Source organism: Halichoeres trimaculatus, unplaced genomic scaffold (assembly GCF_033239565.1).
Source record: "Halichoeres trimaculatus isolate MK-OKI-2021-1 unplaced genomic scaffold, fHalTri1.1 fHalTri1_scaffold_2, whole genome shotgun sequence".
Lineage (NCBI taxonomy): Eukaryota > Metazoa > Chordata > Actinopteri > Labriformes > Labridae > Halichoeres > Halichoeres trimaculatus.
The window spans coordinates 24,516,301-24,535,501 of NW_027437180.1; the positions used below are offsets into that span (position 1 = coordinate 24,516,301).

General features: G+C 41.2%; 1 protein-coding gene across 4 annotated transcripts in view; it reads left to right on the top strand.

Moving 5' to 3' along the window:
• The window catches only part of LOC141802856 (LIM and calponin homology domains-containing protein 1-like), a 31,222-nt gene extending 12,023 nt beyond the window's left edge, over positions 1-19,199 (top strand). The window contains exons 6-23 of one of the 4 annotated variants that reach the window (XM_074686628.1): positions 380-507; positions 685-755; positions 1,772-1,973; positions 10,490-10,528; positions 11,278-11,401; positions 11,548-11,705; positions 11,782-12,379; positions 12,653-13,408; positions 14,407-14,503; positions 14,592-14,617; positions 14,814-14,927; positions 15,101-15,193; positions 15,281-15,479; positions 15,603-15,702; positions 16,361-16,435; positions 16,565-16,673; positions 16,824-16,926; positions 17,735-19,199. In XM_074686628.1, the coding sequence (XP_074542729.1) occupies positions 380-507; positions 685-755; positions 1,772-1,973; positions 10,490-10,528; positions 11,278-11,401; positions 11,548-11,705; positions 11,782-12,379; positions 12,653-13,408; positions 14,407-14,503; positions 14,592-14,617; positions 14,814-14,927; positions 15,101-15,193; positions 15,281-15,479; positions 15,603-15,702; positions 16,361-16,435; positions 16,565-16,673; positions 16,824-16,926; positions 17,735-17,760 (3,018 nt within the window). In that variant the 3' untranslated portion in view covers positions 17,761-19,199. The remainder of the gene's footprint in view (positions 1-379; positions 508-684; positions 756-1,771; positions 1,974-10,489; positions 10,529-11,277; positions 11,402-11,547; positions 11,706-11,781; positions 12,380-12,652; positions 13,409-14,406; positions 14,504-14,591; positions 14,618-14,813; positions 14,928-15,100; positions 15,194-15,280; positions 15,480-15,602; positions 15,703-16,360; positions 16,436-16,564; positions 16,674-16,823; positions 16,927-17,734) is intronic. The other 3 variants (XM_074686642.1, XM_074686651.1, XM_074686633.1) reach the window with 3 other exon arrangements.
• Positions 19,200-19,201: the final 2 nt, after the last annotated feature.

Below are 19,201 nucleotides of genomic sequence, written 5' to 3' on the forward strand. Positions count from 1 at the left end.
CAGACAGAAAGGCAGATAGCAGCACGGAGGAGGTGCGGGGGATGGATTTGTTAGTTTCCTGTCTTTGTTGGGGTGCAGGGGAGACACACGAGACAGGAGACAAACATGCTTTTGTTTTTGTTTTTGTTACAACACAGCCACTCCTGTTTTAAGGGAGTGACGGAGAAGAAAACAGGACATGAGATTAGCTCTGCACAATTAAGCCACTAAAGATCTCAAATGAGTTTCCTTTTGGTGTCCAGTCCAAAACAATCACCAAACATTTCTTCCTCTATCTTTGCAACTCATATCTTAACCTGTGTGCTGTGTTTTGAGTGGGTTTCTTCATGCATCATGTCTGTTTTACACACTTTTCCTTTTTGTCTTGTGTGTTTTGTAGGAGACTGAGAATGGAGGAGACAGCTCTCAGAAGCGCGGCGTCAGAGACAGTGGTTATGACTGCTGGGACTCGGAGAGGAGCGAGTCTCTTTCTCCACCACAACACACCCGGGACAACTCCTTGGACAGGTGAGGGACATCTGTCAACACACAAGCGCAAACCCCGATATGTGGACGCGCACAGCAAGGAAATTCGAGATCAGTGTTGACAAGCTCAGTACTTCTGTCAGCATTTCTGAAAAGCCGTAAAACAGTTGACATAATGATCCAAATGTGATTAAAATGTAGTTTTTTTGTTTTCCACAGTTTGGACTCCTTTGGCTCCCGCTCACAGCACAGCCCTTCTCCTGATGTGGTGAATCGATGCAACAGTGATGGTTGGTTGAGATGAATAACTGAAATAGGAAAAAAAAAAATCCTGAGATTTAAAGGAAGCCTTCCTTGTTGCACCCCATGCACAGACTATTTATGCCAAGTTTGGTTAGCTCTATAGTTATTAATGTGTAATAAGTAAAAACAAGTTCATTCCCCAAAATGTTTAAGTATTAACTTCCCCTCATCCATTAAAAGTCTAACTGTTCCCCAGCATGGTGGTGTTTTGACTTGGTATGTTATGGCCAGTCAGGCAAGTGGTGGACAACAGCTGAATCTCCCAGCCACTGTGTGTGTGTGTTTGAGTATGTGTGTGTCCCAGATGCAGCTGCTATTGGTCCAAGTAGCAATCGTTAGAGATTTGGACCCGGGAAACACACCCTGAGGTCAGCATCCTGCCTTTCAAATGTCAGTGTGTGTGTGTCTGTGTGAGAGAGACGGAAGTATCACAGGCATCCTGTTTGTGTCTTTCATGTTGACAGTAAAATGTGTGCCACAGGGTGACAAGAAAAACAGCATTTCAAAGCTGGGAATAGACTGCATTTCTACATTCTCTCAAGGTCACAGGGAAAGAGTGCTGGCTCACTGGGCAATGTTTCTTAAACCAACCATAGTCAAATAGATTTCTCCTGTTTCACACATCCTACCAGAGTTATTAGGTTATAAGAAAACTTACCAAAATACACAAGCAGTAAATGTCAATGCTTTTGTCACTGTAACGTTTTTATGTCAAGAAAAGCTGAGATTTTAGTTTTTTCATAAGAGGAAACCAGAGCAATGTTTCGACCTTTCTCATGGGGATTGCATCCCAATAATTCTGTTCCTTTGACCTCTGTAAAGAGTTGTAAGAGAATTCCTCTTTTTTTCCATATTAACAGCTAACAGATAATTTGAGTTTTTGGATTGGGTTGCCTCAGCAGTTGTACTTATGCAGAGATTATTATTCAAGAGCCAATTACAGTCATAATCTAACCTTCTTCACTCTTCTCTTTTTTATGCTCCATCTCTCTTTATTTCCCAGGGCGAGGCAGCGACTCAGAGGCCGATGCTACCGGCAGAAGGCCAGATGTGCGGAAGGATGACATGTTGGCCAGACGGACTGCCAGCAGTGAAGCAAGGAGCTCCATTCCCTTTAACCAGTTTCTGCCCAACAGAACCAACGCCACGTCCTACATCCCAGCTCCACGGCGGAAACCACATACTGAAGAAGGAGAGCAGCGAAGGTAATGACCAACATAAAAGTGCAAAATGAATGCTCATGGGAGTCCACATGTATACACTTGCAGTTAAAAAAAAACTAAACTACACAAAGGAAGACAAACCACAAACTCCATCCCTGATCCATTATACATCGTTTCTCAGTCACAATCCTGCCACACCAGAGCAGGGCAAAAAAACTGGAGCTCACCACAAAACTCCCAAGACCGTCACTTGGGCTCCTGAAAACAGTAACAACAAAGAGGAGGAGGAGGAGACGGTAACACGGGAAGTGTCGGAGCAGAGGAGGCTGGAGAGGCTGCAGAAGGCAGGGATCAAAGTTCTGCCTGCAGCTGTTCGTTACAGCAGGTCAGGGAGGAGGAGCATGAGAGCTGCTGCTGCTGCTGTGGATTTGATATAACGGCTCTAACTGAGTTTCCAGAGGGATTATTGTGATGTTACGTTTTACATTTTCCTGCTGCCCTGTTCTCAGCAGTGGTTTGGTTTGATCGTGGTTTTTGTTGCAGTTTATTAATGATAAGAATTTTGTTGGCTCACAAATGTGACTAACTGCTTGCTCCTTGAGTTAATTCACGTTTGGTAAAGGTGGATTCAGATCAAGGTTGTTGTTTTTTGCATGGCAGGTTTTACTGGCGCTGATTTGTGTGAGAAAGTTCGTAGCTTTTGCTGCGTTTATAGATTTGTGGCCTTGTGAGCTATGGCTAACTGATGGGACAAGCTTGCACGCTTCCACACAGCATATAAATGAAATGCTGCCTTTGTTTAATTGCCCTGCACCTGAGGAACGCGCATACAACCAAACTTCTCTCTAACTGATGGCACTTTGCCAGAGATAATAGTGGTCGCATGCCAAACAATGGATCTTTAATTAACTGAAACAACCTTACTCCACCATGCCATCTCCAGCCCTCCCACAATGGAGGACCAAGAAGTGAGGTCCCCATCCCCGAACATCATCCTTCGCTGTGAAAATGACTTTTTGAGCTCCCAGAAATCTGCATTCGACTCATCCTCTGATGGTGAAGAGGAGGCATTGGTTCGAAAAGTCCCTGATGTTCGCAAAGATGACCTGGCATCAAGAAGAGCTAATCGAGGCCCTGTGACTCCAAAGGTGCATCAGTTTGTTCCTCCACCTGTCTGTAGCAGTAAAGACAGGGAACGCTTGGAGGGCATTAGGCGAGCCTCACTGCAAACCCTGCAGGAAAAGGAGATCAGGTTAGCTGGTGTACGTTTGTGTGTGGCTGTTTTCATCCTCTTTTGTTACTCACATCTAAATATTTACTCTTTACTTTCCTACTTTCTCCGTGTTTGGGTGTTTTGGTCACATCTGATTGACGTGTGTGCTCCACTTTGTCGTGTGCCGTGTGATTGGACAGTGAGAAGGAAGCAATCCCTGACATCATTACACGCAGAGACAACCCCTTCCTAAACTCTGCACCTCGCAGGGAAGAGGAAGATGAGGAGGAAGAGGCAGACGAGGGGAAGGTTAATGTGATGCCCAATAAGCAGAAGGATGACCTGGCTCAAAGGAGGGCTCAAAGTAGGCCACTCCCCCACAGGGATGGACCAGTGAGCTTTGTTTCTGCCTCCATGAGCCAGGCAGATATGCAGAAGTGGGAGAGACTCAAGATTACTGAACCCAGGTGCTCAGCAGACACACTCTGTTTCAGCACACACGCTGCTGTATGAAAAGTGTGTTTGTTTCTTAATGACTGTGCAGAATGCCTGTGTCAGTGCCTCTAGGTTTAGTTCAGGTCTTAAGCGGATTGTAGTTGTTAAAGAAGGATCATTAATCAGCAGGTTTTTCCTTGTATATTTCAAACCTTAACAGCAGAGCATTTAACCATGGATTATCTGATACCATATTTTGAATACCACCTAAGTTACATCCTCATTAATATCAACAACGTATGCATTATTTTAGTGCACACAATGTCTCAATCAATCTTTGTCTGCGTTTTTCGAATAGGATCAACTCTGCAGAAACATTTTCTGTACCCCTTAAATTTTAACAGTATCAATAACACTAAATCTGAACTGTTAATACAGCCGTGATTAAGAGGACTGATTTTATTTTGACTGTCACCTATGGGCCAGGGCACAAAAAGTGTGTAGAAGTGGACATTGGAGCCCATCAATAGAAGCTGAAATAGTAGATGTGAAAATGTTTGCCATGTCATGACCAAACAGACACAATCAAACACTTAAACGGCCTTAGATTCTACAATCAGCTGATTGGTTTAAACTCAGACTGCCTCAGTACACCTTCTGCCGTGTTTCCTGAAAGAATCTGCCCCCACCGATACAGTTGTTTCCCTGGCTTAGTCACCTCAGAGTCTTACAGCAACAACGAAATGTAAAAACAACTCAAACATTTTCTGTTTACATACTTTTATGTAAAATTCAAGCCCCATTTTTTTTATATTTTTACAGTAATGGACAAAACATGTAACTGTAAATAGTTTGGATTTTGGAAGCCATTTCCTAACCTCACCGGGTTAAACGAACACAGCCCATTAAGTAATAATCTTTTGAGTTGCTGGTTGGAAATGTCAGCCTGGTTATTTCCAGTCCTTATGCTAAGCTAAGCTAACTGACACCTTGCTTGATACGTGCATACTCTCAAGACACAATATTCATTATAATCAGTTGTTTTAGTTTTGGCAAGAGATGAAGGAGGCTCATTTAAATATCAATGCTACTTTAAGTCGTCTATTAAACATGACTTAACAATCCTCAGTAGTTTAAGCTTCTAAAATATGTGATACAGTTAATTTTTATACTTATACTTAGATTTTAAATTGTTGGTCAGGAACAAAATCAATTTAAAATTTCTCTTTAGGCTGGAGGAAACAATAATTGGCATTTTTGCATAATATTCTGTCTTCTAAAAAGTCACACAATGACTTTCCTTTAAGGAAAAAATTCAACCATCATATAGCAAGATCCTTGATACAACAAGGTTCTCCTATGCCTTACTAAATTAGCAATATTGCAATAAGTTTAAAACTTCTTCTTTTTCGCTATCATTTTTAGCTTTGTTCAGTCTTTAATCTCTGGTATCCTCAAACCAGCTGTCTAGACCTCTCCTTGGATTCTTTTCCTCTTGTCTCTGTTGCTCCCCATATTCTCATTTGCATGTTCACTCTCCTCAGTATTGTACACTTCAGTCCTCCTCAGTCTTCTTTGACAGGCGCTGAAACAGAGCAGGGAGCTGGCATTTGTGTTTGAGAGGCGACTGTTGGCTGTGAGCACTGCCTCGGCTTTGTTTTCCTCTCTCTGCGCTGATGTCATCTGATAGAATAAAGAGTTTTTTGTGTTCCCAGAGGAGCACAAGTTACCAGTTGGCTACCTTAAGTTTATAAAAAGCTCTGTAGAGTGTGATGTACAAGTGTGTATGCAGCATTTAATCACACAACCCCATGCTTTGTCTTTTTCTGTCCATCTGCACATCCTGTCTGATTCATCATTTCCACCTCATCCTTCCTTTGTCTCTGGTTGTTCATTATTTCTTTTCCACCCTCTTTTCTTTCCCCTGCTCTTCTCCTGGCTGTCGTATGTGTGTGTTTGTGTGTGTGTGTATCTTTGTTTGTGAGATTGTATGTGCAGTGAGGCTAGCCCGGCCCCTCTGTGTCAGGCTTGTCTGGAGAAAAATTATGGAGGCCTTTTCAGCAGATCAGCAAAGGCTGGACGAGGTCACAGCAAAGTTGTGACCTTTGGGGGCGTGACTGAGATCGAGCAGCCAGTAGAAACAGTTACGTCAAGTGAAGGGGAGGAGACAGAGTTGCTAAGACGACTCCTTTCCAAGGCAACTGTAGCCATGCCTACCATTGGCCTGGGCTCCTGGCTTTCAGAGCGGGAATGCAGGTATGAGGATGGGGCCAAATTCAGCTTAGGACTGAATCCAGAGTCTGCTGCTTTAGTATGGTCTGCACAGGAGAGTAATGACCTTTATAAAGCGATAGTCTCTCTATTGCTTTATAAATTGTCAAAAAATAATTGCTTGAAAAGGCTTGTTTGAATTTGTAAATTTAGCAGTTTGGATGCATCTCTTTGCATTGGTTTTCCTTGGTTTCAGTTAGAAACAACATTATACATACACATGCATGCCCATGCTGCTGTGTAGAGTTAGTTTATACATGCTTGGCTGATAGATCATCATCAGTATAGAGTTTAGTCTTTACTGGCTCAGTTCTTGAAATCTTTACCACATCCAAGACATGCTCAATAAGCTTATGAAAGTTTTATCAACTATGGAGGACATGACAGAGTTTTTTCTTTTACCTTGTCCATGTTGCTGTGACACAAAAATGTCAGAGTTTACATAAGGGTTGCAAGATTGTGGCCAAAATGATAAACAAGATTGTTTAAAAGGGAGACTTGAGTTTTTAACTCTGTGATTAGACATGCACCGATCAATTGGTCGGCCAATCAATCGGTTTCCTTAATTAAATTAATTTTGGGGGATCGGGGATCGGCCCATCCTTACACATGAAACTGATCTTATATACCTCTGGGAAGGTCTGGCAGCCAGCCATTGTCGCTTTTTGCTCTGAGACCTAAAACTCAAGACATATTATTGGTTGTTTAAGTTGAAGCATAAAGATTTTATTGTTTCACAGGTATTGTTCAATTTTCAATCAAATAAGATTGGAACATTGAAGGTATATGCTGTCAGTTATAAAAAATAAAAAATAAAAATCAGTATCGGCAGGTCAGGCTTTTTTAAAAATAGGTGATGGTGATCTGCCAGAAAATTGTAATCGGTGCACCCCTATCTGTGATTACATTTCAACATGATATTGATCTATGTTACTGTTTCTGTGTTTATGCTCCGTTAGTTTTCAAGTTGTTAAGATATGTTACTACATGGATAACACGCCTCCAGAAACATTTGGCCAATCAAGCTGTGTTTTGTAAATACACTTTATGAATAGTCAGCAGAGCAGATACATACAGGTAGAGAGGAGGGGAGAGGTAGACCGTGTGCGTGTGTATGTGTGGAGGAGAGGACTGTATGTGAAAAAATTGAGCAGGCTGATTCTGATCAAACATTAATGTAGAAGATCAAATATATAAATAAAAGAGGGTACTGGGGTAATGCATTTCTTGCAACACTGCTTTTATTTATGACCAGATTGCATGATCAACATTTTGAAGAAAACCTTCAAAATTACTTTTTTTCCACTACTGACAGTTACAAGCAAAAAGACGACATTTAACTCGACTAAACTTGTAAATAGTGATCTACCAATATCAGTTTTACAAGGGCAGATGCTGATAACTTGAGAGCAGGTTGGCAGATGGCCAATATATGTGGCTGATAACTCTTTGTTGATGTTTTTGTTGTTTTTCACTGGTTAATATAATCTAGTTTGAATAACATCCATAATTCACAAAATATAAGCTTATATTAAGCTATGCTATGGGTCTCCACAGATGGCTGGTACTTGTTTTAGAAGCATTACTCCAGACAATTCATGTGATTTAATTTTAAACCCTTGCCAGTGACTGTTTTACATGGAAGCATATTGCTGCAAATTTGCAAAAAAACAAAAACATATTAGTATCATGTAATTATGATTTTATTATGTGATCAGTTTTGGGCAGTGTTACAGGTGCAGCTTGTATTTATGGAGCCTTCCATGTCCCTCTAGCTTGTGGATGATAAATGAAGGTACCTCAAGAGAGACAGACTGATTCTTCCCTCTGTAGAGCTCCTTGCATTTTGAAATCCGCACTGATTAACTGAAAAGTCAGCCCTCTCTTTGCCCAATCTGTTTCTGATGTTATAGACGTGATTTTGATGGAGATTGTCATATGATTCAGATGGTCACATGGTTTGTGTGGCTCATTAAAGCAGAGAACCTGAGGTTTTTCTCTTTCTAGATTTGCATCACATTTGCAAGTTTTTTCTAACCCTTGATTTTTTGCGCTGACACTTACCTTCTATGCAAGCTATGTTTTGTACTTTCACTGACCACCTGAGGTTTGCTTTACAGCATGTTTTTGTCTGAAAGTTGATACTGAAGTTATCCATGGTCAATGCTGCTCTTTGAGCTTTATGTGCTGTTCTCACAGCCAGGTAGACAAAGCCGACGGGGATCACACTAGCCCTCCCTCTGCTGATCTCTCACCCTATTCCCTTGAAACCCCTCCCACTCCTGCTGAGATGGATGCACGTCTGGCTCAGTATGAACGGCAGGCAGAGGATGAAGAAGATGAGGAAGACGAAGAGAGGATCCCTGATTTGCAGAAAGATGACATGATGGCAAGGAGGACGGGAGTTTTCCATAAACAAAACGCTGCCACAGCGACTTTCAACCGTTTCCTGCCCCTGCCCGCCTCCCAGCGCTGCAAACAAGGTGAGCTCACCACTGATGCTGCTCCACGGAACAAGAGGGAAGTGCTGGCCGAGAGGAGCAAGCAGCTAAACCTCAGGTGGGCAAATCCTGGTGTGGAGTTATCTAACAGCATGAGGAGGCACTAACAGGCTCAGTGTGGAAACAAAAATTCTCAAACTTTTAGTTATTTCAACTTTTGAAGTTTCTCTCATAGAGTGGATCAACAGCAGCCCAAAGTTCTCATGGAAACATCTAAACCTCACCCTGAAAGTATTGTGACCAGAGCAACATCCCACAGAGAACAGGAGTACGATGACGAGGATGAGTATGGTGAAAATGAGCCGTTGCCTGATCTGGAGAAGGACGATATGATGGCTCGAAGGACGGGGTTGTCACAAAAAACAAGTGCTGTTAGAGCAAATCAGTTCCTGCCTGTACCTGGATCAGTGAAGTATAGTATCGCCCCGGTGTCTGCGATGAAGCCATTTCACCACAGCAGATTTAAACATACAGAGAGGATGACGAGTGAAAGGTATTTACTGGATTTTTTGTTGACATTATCGTGTCGGAGAACTAACAAGGCAGATTTTACTTACAAAGATGAAGATTTGATTTTGTTTACATGCACAGCCTGCAGTGCTTTTACATATGTCTCTGGACTTGACTGTGGTTTGGATTTGATTCTCAGCTGAAGTGGCCTCTTCACTTATCTTTGTGTGAGAACGCACTGGTTGGCTTTGGTTTGCTGTTTTGTTTGAATCACTGAAGCTTAAGTCCTTCATGATTAACAAAGTTTGCGCCTGGTGTGAACAAACTTTCATTTGTTGTTTTTGATGTTGGGGCTTGATGTTAGTTGTGTTTGGCACGGACTTGTTTGGTTATTGAAAACAGACATCTGAAAACTTGGTATTGAAAAAGGGTAAATCACTGCTGAATCTCAGGAGCAAAAACAGCTGCTGCTTAGACCAAGAATTTGGATTTCTTTGATCTGATGGCTCAAATTCTGGAAAAAAAAAAAAGACTTAACTAACAATTCATGAACCCCTAAGGAAAAAACTTAGCAGTCTGACACTTATTATTTTGGTCAGAAACATGTCTTTGAACAAGAGACTCATTTCAAAGTGAATCATCTTTTGTCACAACATGTGTTAGATTAAATTTTCTTTCCTTCAAATCAACTCCACATTTTTTTCAAAATTTGTATTTGATGTACTTGGTCAAACCTGTTCTTTTCCAGCTCAACATTGTTTTAGTAGCCTGTAATTGGTGCCCAAATTTCTTTTAAAGACTCTCCACAGCTGAAAATCCTGTCACTGCTGGAAAGAGAATAAACATTTTTTTTTACACGTAAATTTTAGCAACACAATGAGATTTCATTCACCTCCACTGTACTAGATAGGGTTTGAGAGGAATCCCTTAACCTGAGCAGAAAACACAAAGAACACACACCATAAGATACAAGTACTGTAGGAGAATGTGTGGATTGAAATTTAGGTGCCCAGACATTTTGTGGTCTGTGGTGTGACATTTCCAAACAAACAGCTGAGGTCTTCTGCTGTCTGTGATGCAGTCCTGATTTGCCCTTTGAGTTGTATCTTTTGGTAATCTTGGCCTTGTCATCGGACTCTAGCAGCGCCATTAACATGGCAGCCGATACTCAGGCTCCTTCATCCAAAGCCTCAGATCCACCAAAGCCTGCAGCGCTGATAAAGAATCCAGAGAAAGAGAGAACACAGGAGGGAACTATCACAGACAAGGTTGGCCCCCTCTGTGCTCTTACACTCTCCTCTCCACCCACTGCCGCTGCTGCTGTCGTTAATTGTAAAGTGGAGGCAAAGATGGACAAGCAGAACGCAGAGGAGAGGGTTGAGGAAAAGATGGAAGACAGAAAGGAGGATGTGAAGGAAGTACCTCGAAAGAAACCCTCCTGGCTGGATGATGATGATCTGCCGCCTATGATGTGAGACGCCTGTCAAATCTTCTCTGCATGCATCTTCATCACTTGCCCTGATCCAGTCCAAGTGTTACTGTGACCTTAAATCTGTGAATGGAAGTGACTGAGAGATACCTGCACTTGGGATGTCAAAGTTTGACATTTGCATCAAAGCATAACATGCTGTTAACCATTTCTTCTCTTTCCTGCTTTTTCCATTCACTTTGCTCTGTTATTATTTTAGGATGAGCCGCCGAGTTGCTTTTATGTCTGAGGACACTGAGTAAGTCTTGCCGAGTGATACCTGGAAAAACTTCTGCATGATACCAACATGTAAAACATGCACGCTGTGTTTGACATCAGTGCATAAAGATCAACCACATTTTACGATTGATGTTCATCATCAAGCCCATACTCTGTACTAACATCCTTTATTTGCATCATTCGTTTTTGCTTAAGACAAGATTCTGTTTCTTTTTTGTTCTGTTTTTTTTTTGGAGGGGTTTAAATCTTTGTCCTTAAAATCCTCTCCCTAATAAAAGATGCCTTGACTAACACTCATTGAGTCAATTTATGTGTTTGTCTAGCGACATTATTTTGATGCCTTGGCTCTGTTTTTCATTTGCTCTTCTGTTGATGAGTTCATGGAAACACATGACATGTTTAAGTGAATGTGTGGAGGTGCAGAGCAACACATACAGTACACAGCTATGAAAAATGTCGCTTTATGAAAAAAAGTGAAGAACATGATATTGTGCTAGTGTTTAGTGGAGTTAAACTGTGTATGAGTATGTCTTGCTTTGTGTACATAGTTTGTAAAAACAAGACTATTTTTGCGAAGTCATCAGTTTGTTTCTAAAGGGTGCAGGTTTTTTACTCACCTGTTCCTTTCCATTTATGGTTCATGAGTTTTTACGTTGTTGGTGACAGAAATTTCCACTGATGTTGCATTTATTGAAAAATGATTATTTATATCAAAGCTGGTTTATCACTGATTTAGTATTTTATAAATGTTTTTTTTTGTCTTTACAGAAGTGTAAGTATGGGTGACATCCTTAATGAGGACGAGGTTGGACACTTACCTCAACTGAGCCAGTCGCGACATGAGCGCATGCATGACAACAACTTCATGGAAGATGATGACCACTGGAGAGACGTAAGAGACTAATATTCATAATGATGATAGAGTGGGTGAGCATTGTTAGTCTGCTGAAATAACAGACAGGAACGTGTAATGTGCAGTGGCTTGTTCGTGTGATAATTATTGACATTATTTGACCCTTGCTTGTGCACCTGTGGCAGGACTTGAATCGATGGAAGAGTCGCCGTCGCAGCGCATCACAAGAGTTGATCAAGAAAGAGGAGGAGAGGAAGAAGCTGGAGAAAAGGCTGAAGGAGGAAGGAAGGGAGAGCAACAAGAGGAAGAGTATAAAGACCTATAACGAGATTGTGAAGGAGAAGTAAGAATGACTAAAATCATACAGTACAATAAAGCTGCATAAACAAAAACAGTACCTAATTGTCTTATGTGTCCAGGGAGCGCAGAGAGGCAGAGCTGTGTGACGCCTACAGGAAGGCAGCGAGTCCAGAGGAGGCTGCCATGGTTTTACAACGCTACGCCCTTCGCTTTACAATCAGCGATGCAACACTGGACAGTCTTAAACTGCCCAGATCCACTTCGAAATCCAACCAGGACTTTTTTTTGATGGAACATACAGAGCACAAAACACCACCTGGTAGTGAGACTGAAACATCAGAACCCCTGCAGCACAAACCAGAACCAGTGGGTACAACAACACCTGAAGAGACATCAGACTCCTCCAGCGCCACAACACCATGCGATCCCCCCTCCCCGGTCACTGACTCAGAACTTATGCCATCTCTGTCACTGCAACTCCACAACACTAAAAAAAATGCTGCAGAGTCTTCAAACACACACCAGAAAGAAGTGACTGCTGGGGATACAAAGCTACAGACCAATCACACTCCCCCTCAGACTGTGCAACCTCACACCACACAGCCTGTACACACACTCCCTTCCTCTCCATCTGTACCTTCGAGACCTGTTCCCTTGCTGGCAGCCAAACCTTACTGCCAGCCCAGGAGCACACAGCCCGGACAAAAACCTGTCAAGGTGAGGGTCTTAGGGTTCATGACTTCTATGGATATATTAAATTAACCTTAAACTTTTCACACTGTAAATCGAAGTTCTTACCAAAAATATAGCAACGAGAACACCTAATTTATTTTTAAAGATATTTTAAAAGGAATTTCACAAAGAGGGAACAGTACTGCAGTACTTTAAAGGGAAAGGAGATATGTTTCAACATATGTCTTAAAGCTTGCAGACTCATGCATGAAGAATAATCATACAAAATCTTAACTTCTTTGCTTGTGTCTCACTCAGTTGGATGGATTGGTGCGAGTGAACGGAGAAACAACGGAGAATATATCTACACCCACTACACCTACCCCCACTGCACCCACACCTTCCCCACAAGAGATCAAAGAAGTTCTTCCTAAACAGGCAGAGAAAGAGGTTCCCTTGAAAGTGACTGTAGACAATCAGGAAGCAGCAAAGCAGACACCTCCTCCACAGACACCACTTCCCCAGCCACCTCCCTCTCAGACAGCCCCGCAACAACCACCTCCTCCTCAGACAGCCCCGCAACAACCACCTCCTCCTCAGACAGCCCCACAACAACCACCTCCTCCCCAGACAGCCCCACAACAACCACCTCCTCCTCAGACAGCCCCACAACAACCACCTCCTCCTCAGACAGCCCCGCAACAACCACCTCCTCCTCAGACAGCCCCGCAGCAGACACCTCCTCCTCAGACAGCCCCGCAACAACCACCTCCTCCTCAGACAGCCCCGCAACAACCACCTCCTCCTCAGACAGCCCCGCAGCAGCCACCTCCTCCTCAGAAACCACTACCCCAGACACCACCTCCTCAAAAACCACTCTCCCAGACACCACCTCAGCAGGCACCATGTCCTCAGACATCACCTCCTCAAAATAAAAAGACAACCTCGTCTTCAGCCTCGGCCATCAGCTCCCTGATTGGAGGGCGAAACTGTGTCATCACTACAACTATTGTGACGGAGCTCACACAAACTGTTGTGGAACCTCTTCACACAGACATCCAAAGCAATGGACAGGTAAAACCACAGGTGGATTACATCCTGTTCAGTCCTTGAAATATGACTGATTAATACGTTCGTCTACAAATGTGTGCTTTTTTCAAGAGGGTACCATGGTTTCATAGGACTCAACGTTTGATATGTTTGTTGTCCTGGCTTTTCAGACTGACATATGTTGTGTTTTCTCTTAACACAACGAACTAAACCGCAGAATTTGGGGGTAATTAATGAATGACATTGAGAATTTTGCAGTTTATACCAGTTTTATGACATTTTACTTTATAGAAAAATGGATTAGCATGTTAAAGTATCTAATGAACTTTCCATGGAGGATTTTCCCATCCCGGGTTCATCATGTCTAATGTAACATCTACACAGCCAAGATATGAGAGTGAGCTATTTATTCCTACCTTTTATGATTAGCTGAAAAACAAAACTAGAAATCAAACTGAAAGCAAACAAGCTTTTAGAAAATAAAATTGTTGCTGTTGGTGTTGAAAAATTATAATTCAGCAGCTTAATGTTTGAAAGTAGCAACACAAATACAAGAAGAGAAGATTAAATTTACTTCAGTGTGCCTGCGTAAAAAATTGAGTTTTACTCAACTCTACAGAAAAAAATGAACATGGCATATGATATTGATGTAGAATATCCAGAAGTTATTAAAAATAAACAAAAAAGTATTTTGTTAGTGTTTCACACAACTTCTATTTGAGGCATCTTCATATGCTCATAAAACAAAGACACACTGAAGCTGTTTACTTTGTTAGGTTGTCTATGTAAAACAACTTTCTGGTCTCCTCGTGTGGATTTAAATTTTGCGTTTCCATAAGGCTTCCTGGGAGTTAAGGAAGTATCACACAGTAAATTATTTGGATATTAAACTAGTCTGTCATAATTCGAGTTGGAGCTAAATTGTTTACAGCATTTAGAGACAGTAGTGTGGTCCTTAAATTTTTCATAAACGTCTTTAAACAGAGATGTTTTATTTATTTGGTTGTATAATTGAATTTCAGGTCAATGGTGCGACTGTGATTCCTGAGAGACCCACAGAGGACGCAGAGCCAGCTACATCGCCAAACAGCGTACAGGACTACTCTCCCACAGTCACAGGTGCGTCTGTTAATTATGAAGCATCACAGCTTGTATAATCTGAATTTTTTCAATTAGAAGATGTAAACTATTTTGTGTCATTCCACAGAAGGACTCGAGGAGAGCAGTGTGTCTGTGAGTATCATCAGTCAACCTCTGCTCCTTTTTCTCTGTTTCTCCTTCATTCTTAAATTTGACCCTGTCCTGACCCTTCGTCTCCAGTAGTGGCTGTAGTCAGACTTGTCCTCTCACCTTTCCTCTCTTTCTGTCCTTTTGGTCCGTATACATGTGTGTTTGTGTGCGTGTGTGATTGTTGGTGGGGTCCGGGTAGATTGAGACCCCCATGTTGAACTTGGCTAAACGTGTAAATCACTGGGTCTGGGACCCCAATGAGGAGCGTAAACGCCTGGAAAGGTGGCAGCAGGAGCAGGAGCGCCTCCTACAGGTACACTGGTGGAATGGTGTGTATGTGCATGGCTCCTTGAGTGTTAAGAAGAAAAACCAAAGGAACGGGATGTTCTGGATGTGTGTATCTCTATATATATTTCTGTGTCTGTAGATGTGTGTGTGTGTGTGTGTGTGCATTAAATATCTAATAAGTGCAGTGTCCCTCTGCAGGAGCAATATGAGAAAGAACAAGAAAAGCTGAAGAAGGAGTGGGAGAAGGCCCAGATAGAAGTGGCAGAGGAGGAGAGGAAACATAATGAGGAGGTCTGAAAACATATACACACAAACATTAACAAACACAAGAATTCTGAGTATTACACACAGTGTGTGTTTAACATGTTGTGTGAACAGGAGAGAAAGATCCTCGAGGAGACTGTGACGCCCCTCAATCCCACGGGTTTATTAAACCCACAGGCGGACCAGTCAGGGACAACTCCATCCTCTCCAGAAAACGAAAAAAAAGGACATAATATTCCCGTCCAGTTCAACAGCCAAAGAATCTCCACAGGGAACGAGGATCAGCATGCGTCCAAGCTGCATTTTTTCCAGGGTGAGAGAAACACAGACATGAATTCTGATTTGCAGGAGGGTGGGGGAAAAAGAAAAACCCCAGTCCAAACATGTATCTTTGCATCAGGATGATGTAAGATTATTTTATTTCATAATTTTCTAGAATCTGCACGTGATGGTGAACCTTCAAAGAAACAGGAACTTTGGAAGACAGCTTCTCTGGACCGCACCCCTCAACAAAACCAGCCACACATTGTTAAAAGGTATGCCAGTGTGTTTCAGCACACTGTCACATTGAGTAATCTCTTGTTTCTGGATGAGTGATGTTTTCCAATTTATGAAAAATATAATTTTGTTACAAAATATGTAAATGTACATGTCACATGTAATAGTTACAGACTGATGGTTTTACTTCTTTCTTGTGTAAAATGATTTGTTTGCTTCAGAAGTTGATTAGTCTCACTCGAAGATTCACAAACTGATGAACCGTATAGTGTTAAGTGGTCACATCAACTCCTTGTCACTTTGTTTATAGTGAGCAACAGTTATCCACTTCTTTCATGTCATTGAAACTATTAAACCATTATGTGGCAAGCATAATTCAAGCATGACTAAAGTAGTCTCAGTGCCCTAATTAGAATGTGTTGGCCATATTTCCTTTTAACTTAGCACCAGGTTTTTAATGGAGAGCAAATGGCAGGAAGTACTGCATGAACATATTTTTTATGTGTACACATGGTGACCATTTGAATTGTGGATCACCCTTCTGTTGAATCACAACAAGCTTGTGATCTCTGAGTCAATCTCTTGAGCATTTGTGCATTTAAGACAAAATTTTCTTTCGAAAAAATAAACATATGTTGCTTTTTTGGCTTTTTTTTAATTTTGTGTTCCTGTTTTTTTTTTTTTTTTTAACCACAGGTCTGGATCACAAGATGCTGTAACAAACAATCAGAAGCCCTCCCCTTCAACAACTCACCCTCCCTCCCCCACCAGGTACTAACATTTGCACTTAAGTATGAAACTACCAAACCACTGCTCTGTCTAATGGAGTGAGAAGCTTTCTTACTTGTTTTCCCTTCTCCCTCTCTCTCTGTGCGTGTGTGTGTGTGTATATGTGTGTAGGTGTGTTAGTGGGAAGAGACTCTGCTCTGGTTGTTCTCAGCCTCTGGGAAAAGGAGCTGCCATGATTATTGATACACTGGGACTATTTTTCCACATACAGTGTTTCAAGGTACCATATTATCCTTTTTCAAAACATATACACTCAAATTAACGAACCTTTTGTGTTATTTCACTTCACACAGAGGCAACATTTAGCTTATTTTATTAATGTGTGATTGTTTGAGTTTCTCCTTTATAACTCACTTTATGATTCCTAAAGTGTGGAGTGTGCAAAGAGCAGCTGGGAGATGCCACTACAGGGACAGATGTACGGATTCGAAATGGACTGCTAAGCTGTCATGAGTGCTACATCGCATCTCGGGGTAGGAGCACATGTACACAAAAACATACCGGTGCATCTCAGCGTAGTAGAATGTTGTGAAAAGGTTCTCTTTTTATTCGCAGTTTATTTTGAAAGAGTAAATATTTTCTCTATTTATTACACAGTGAAATATTTCAAGACATTTTTGGTTCATTTCTTTTATATATATATATATATATATATATATATTTCTTTTCTTTTTGTAACGAGTCGCATAAACACACGATTTAAAATTGTCCAAGGCAGAAACACGTCAGATAGAGCTCCCAATGTTGAGAATCATTCATCATTCTTGATGTTGAGATGACCTCCTGCGTGTCTCATAAACCATAAGCTGGACTGTATGCCAAAACTTTTATTTTCATTTGTTGAAGTTTACCATATTGCATTGAACGTTCAAATTCAGGTTACTCTTAAATGTTGATTCATGTGCGTGATAATGTTTTTATGAGACAAAGCTGCTGGATGGCAGACTGAAGTTCTCCTTCACAGATGGAAAAGGATGTTAAGACATGTTCTTATTTAACAAATGATTGGTAGTCTTTTATTTTTTTCTAAAAAATGTTAAAAATAATTTGATGTATCCATGCCTGATCATTTCACAAATATTGGCTCGGAAAGGTTTACCTCAATACTGTCAATTTCAACACCAATTTGACTCAACAGTTAATACAGTACAGTATTCTCTCTGGAAATAAAAAAAATAACAAGTATGATTTATAGCTTATAAAAACACTTAGGGCAGAATTTCACACATTCGTTTCTCCCATAACTGAAGAGATTAACACATTTTATTTGTTTGCATGCAGGCAGAGGTCAACCCACCACACTATGAAGGCCTAAGCTGGAGGTGGAACTGAAAGGAGAACTGGAAATGAGAACTGGAACTAGAACCCACACCATAGATGACAGTCTTTAGGTGAAGAAGAATTCTGGAACTTTGACTAACATTTCGGACATTCTGGAATGCTCTGGAAGACTCTGGAACTGTGGAATCTTGAAGTTATTGTCTTTTCTCTGACATGCACAAAAAGCTTTATGGATATTGTTAGGTGTGAAACTGGACTGACGTGGACTGAGACTTAGGCAACATTGCATGCATACACACTACAGTGTGTGTGCTTATTTCCTGTACACATGTATACACTTCTTTCAATATGCGTAGCATGGATGCTCTCAAGAAATTCTGTGTGTTTAAGCCTTTGCACATTCAAACTTAGCAGTCAAGACACTAAAACAGATCTGCTTAATATGTAACTCTGAACATCAACACATCAGTCTCAAAGTCTTGATTATGGACCTTTGCTTCTGCACTGATCACAACTTCACTCTCTGAGTGGGACATGAATTGGTTTGGGTTGGATAACCTGAAGTAGCTTGACCATTATAATGCCTTACTTGTCATCATACCTTCTTGTTCAGTTTTGGTTTTGTGTTTACAGTTTTGCATGAAAGAAGAACATATATAAGTTATTGTGAGTGTTGGTCAGATGGTTAAGTGTGAGTTTGGTGTAAGTTATAGTCTGTAACAGCTAAACTTTGACTCTCCTTCTCTATGTTGTACATCATGATTTCTTTGGATTTTTTCGAGCATCTGGCTAACTTACTTGAGCTTTTTTCTTTACAATACCTTTTACAGGAATGAGATTGCATGTTCTTAATTATTATACTTGTTCTTTGGAGTTTAAATATTTTCCCTTTAAGATGTTTTAGCCATTGGTTATTCTCATTGACTGACTGCAACTGAATCAGTGCCTTATGTAATGAATGCGAGGGCTAGAACATGTGCAAGAGTATTTCACACCCACACAGACCACTGGGTCTTGGCACATTGTTTGTGAGTATCTGTGTGTGTGTGTGTTTGAGTGTGTAGATGAAAACCTGCATGTTACAGTGTGAATGCAGAGTGTGGTTTATGACTTGAAGCACAGTTCCATACCAGCAAAAATATTTAAAATGGATAAGCCCCTCCTAGTCATCCGCTGTTCTTTCTTCTACTCCTTTTCCATGAGCTAGACCAATGACACAAAGTTATTTGCTGCTTCCCTGTTAATTATACCCTCATATTACAACAGCCCTCAATGTCCTCTAACTTCTTCTTGTTTGCCTCGATCACAAATGTTGCCTCCCCAGAGTCTGAGCTGAACGTCTCTCTCCTTTGTGTGTCATTGCCTCTATCTGGACACCTTGCTGCGGCTTCATCACTTAGAGGAATAGAGCGCTCAGTTCATTGTATTTTATAGCAATTGTATGTTTATCAATAAAGTATTTTAAAT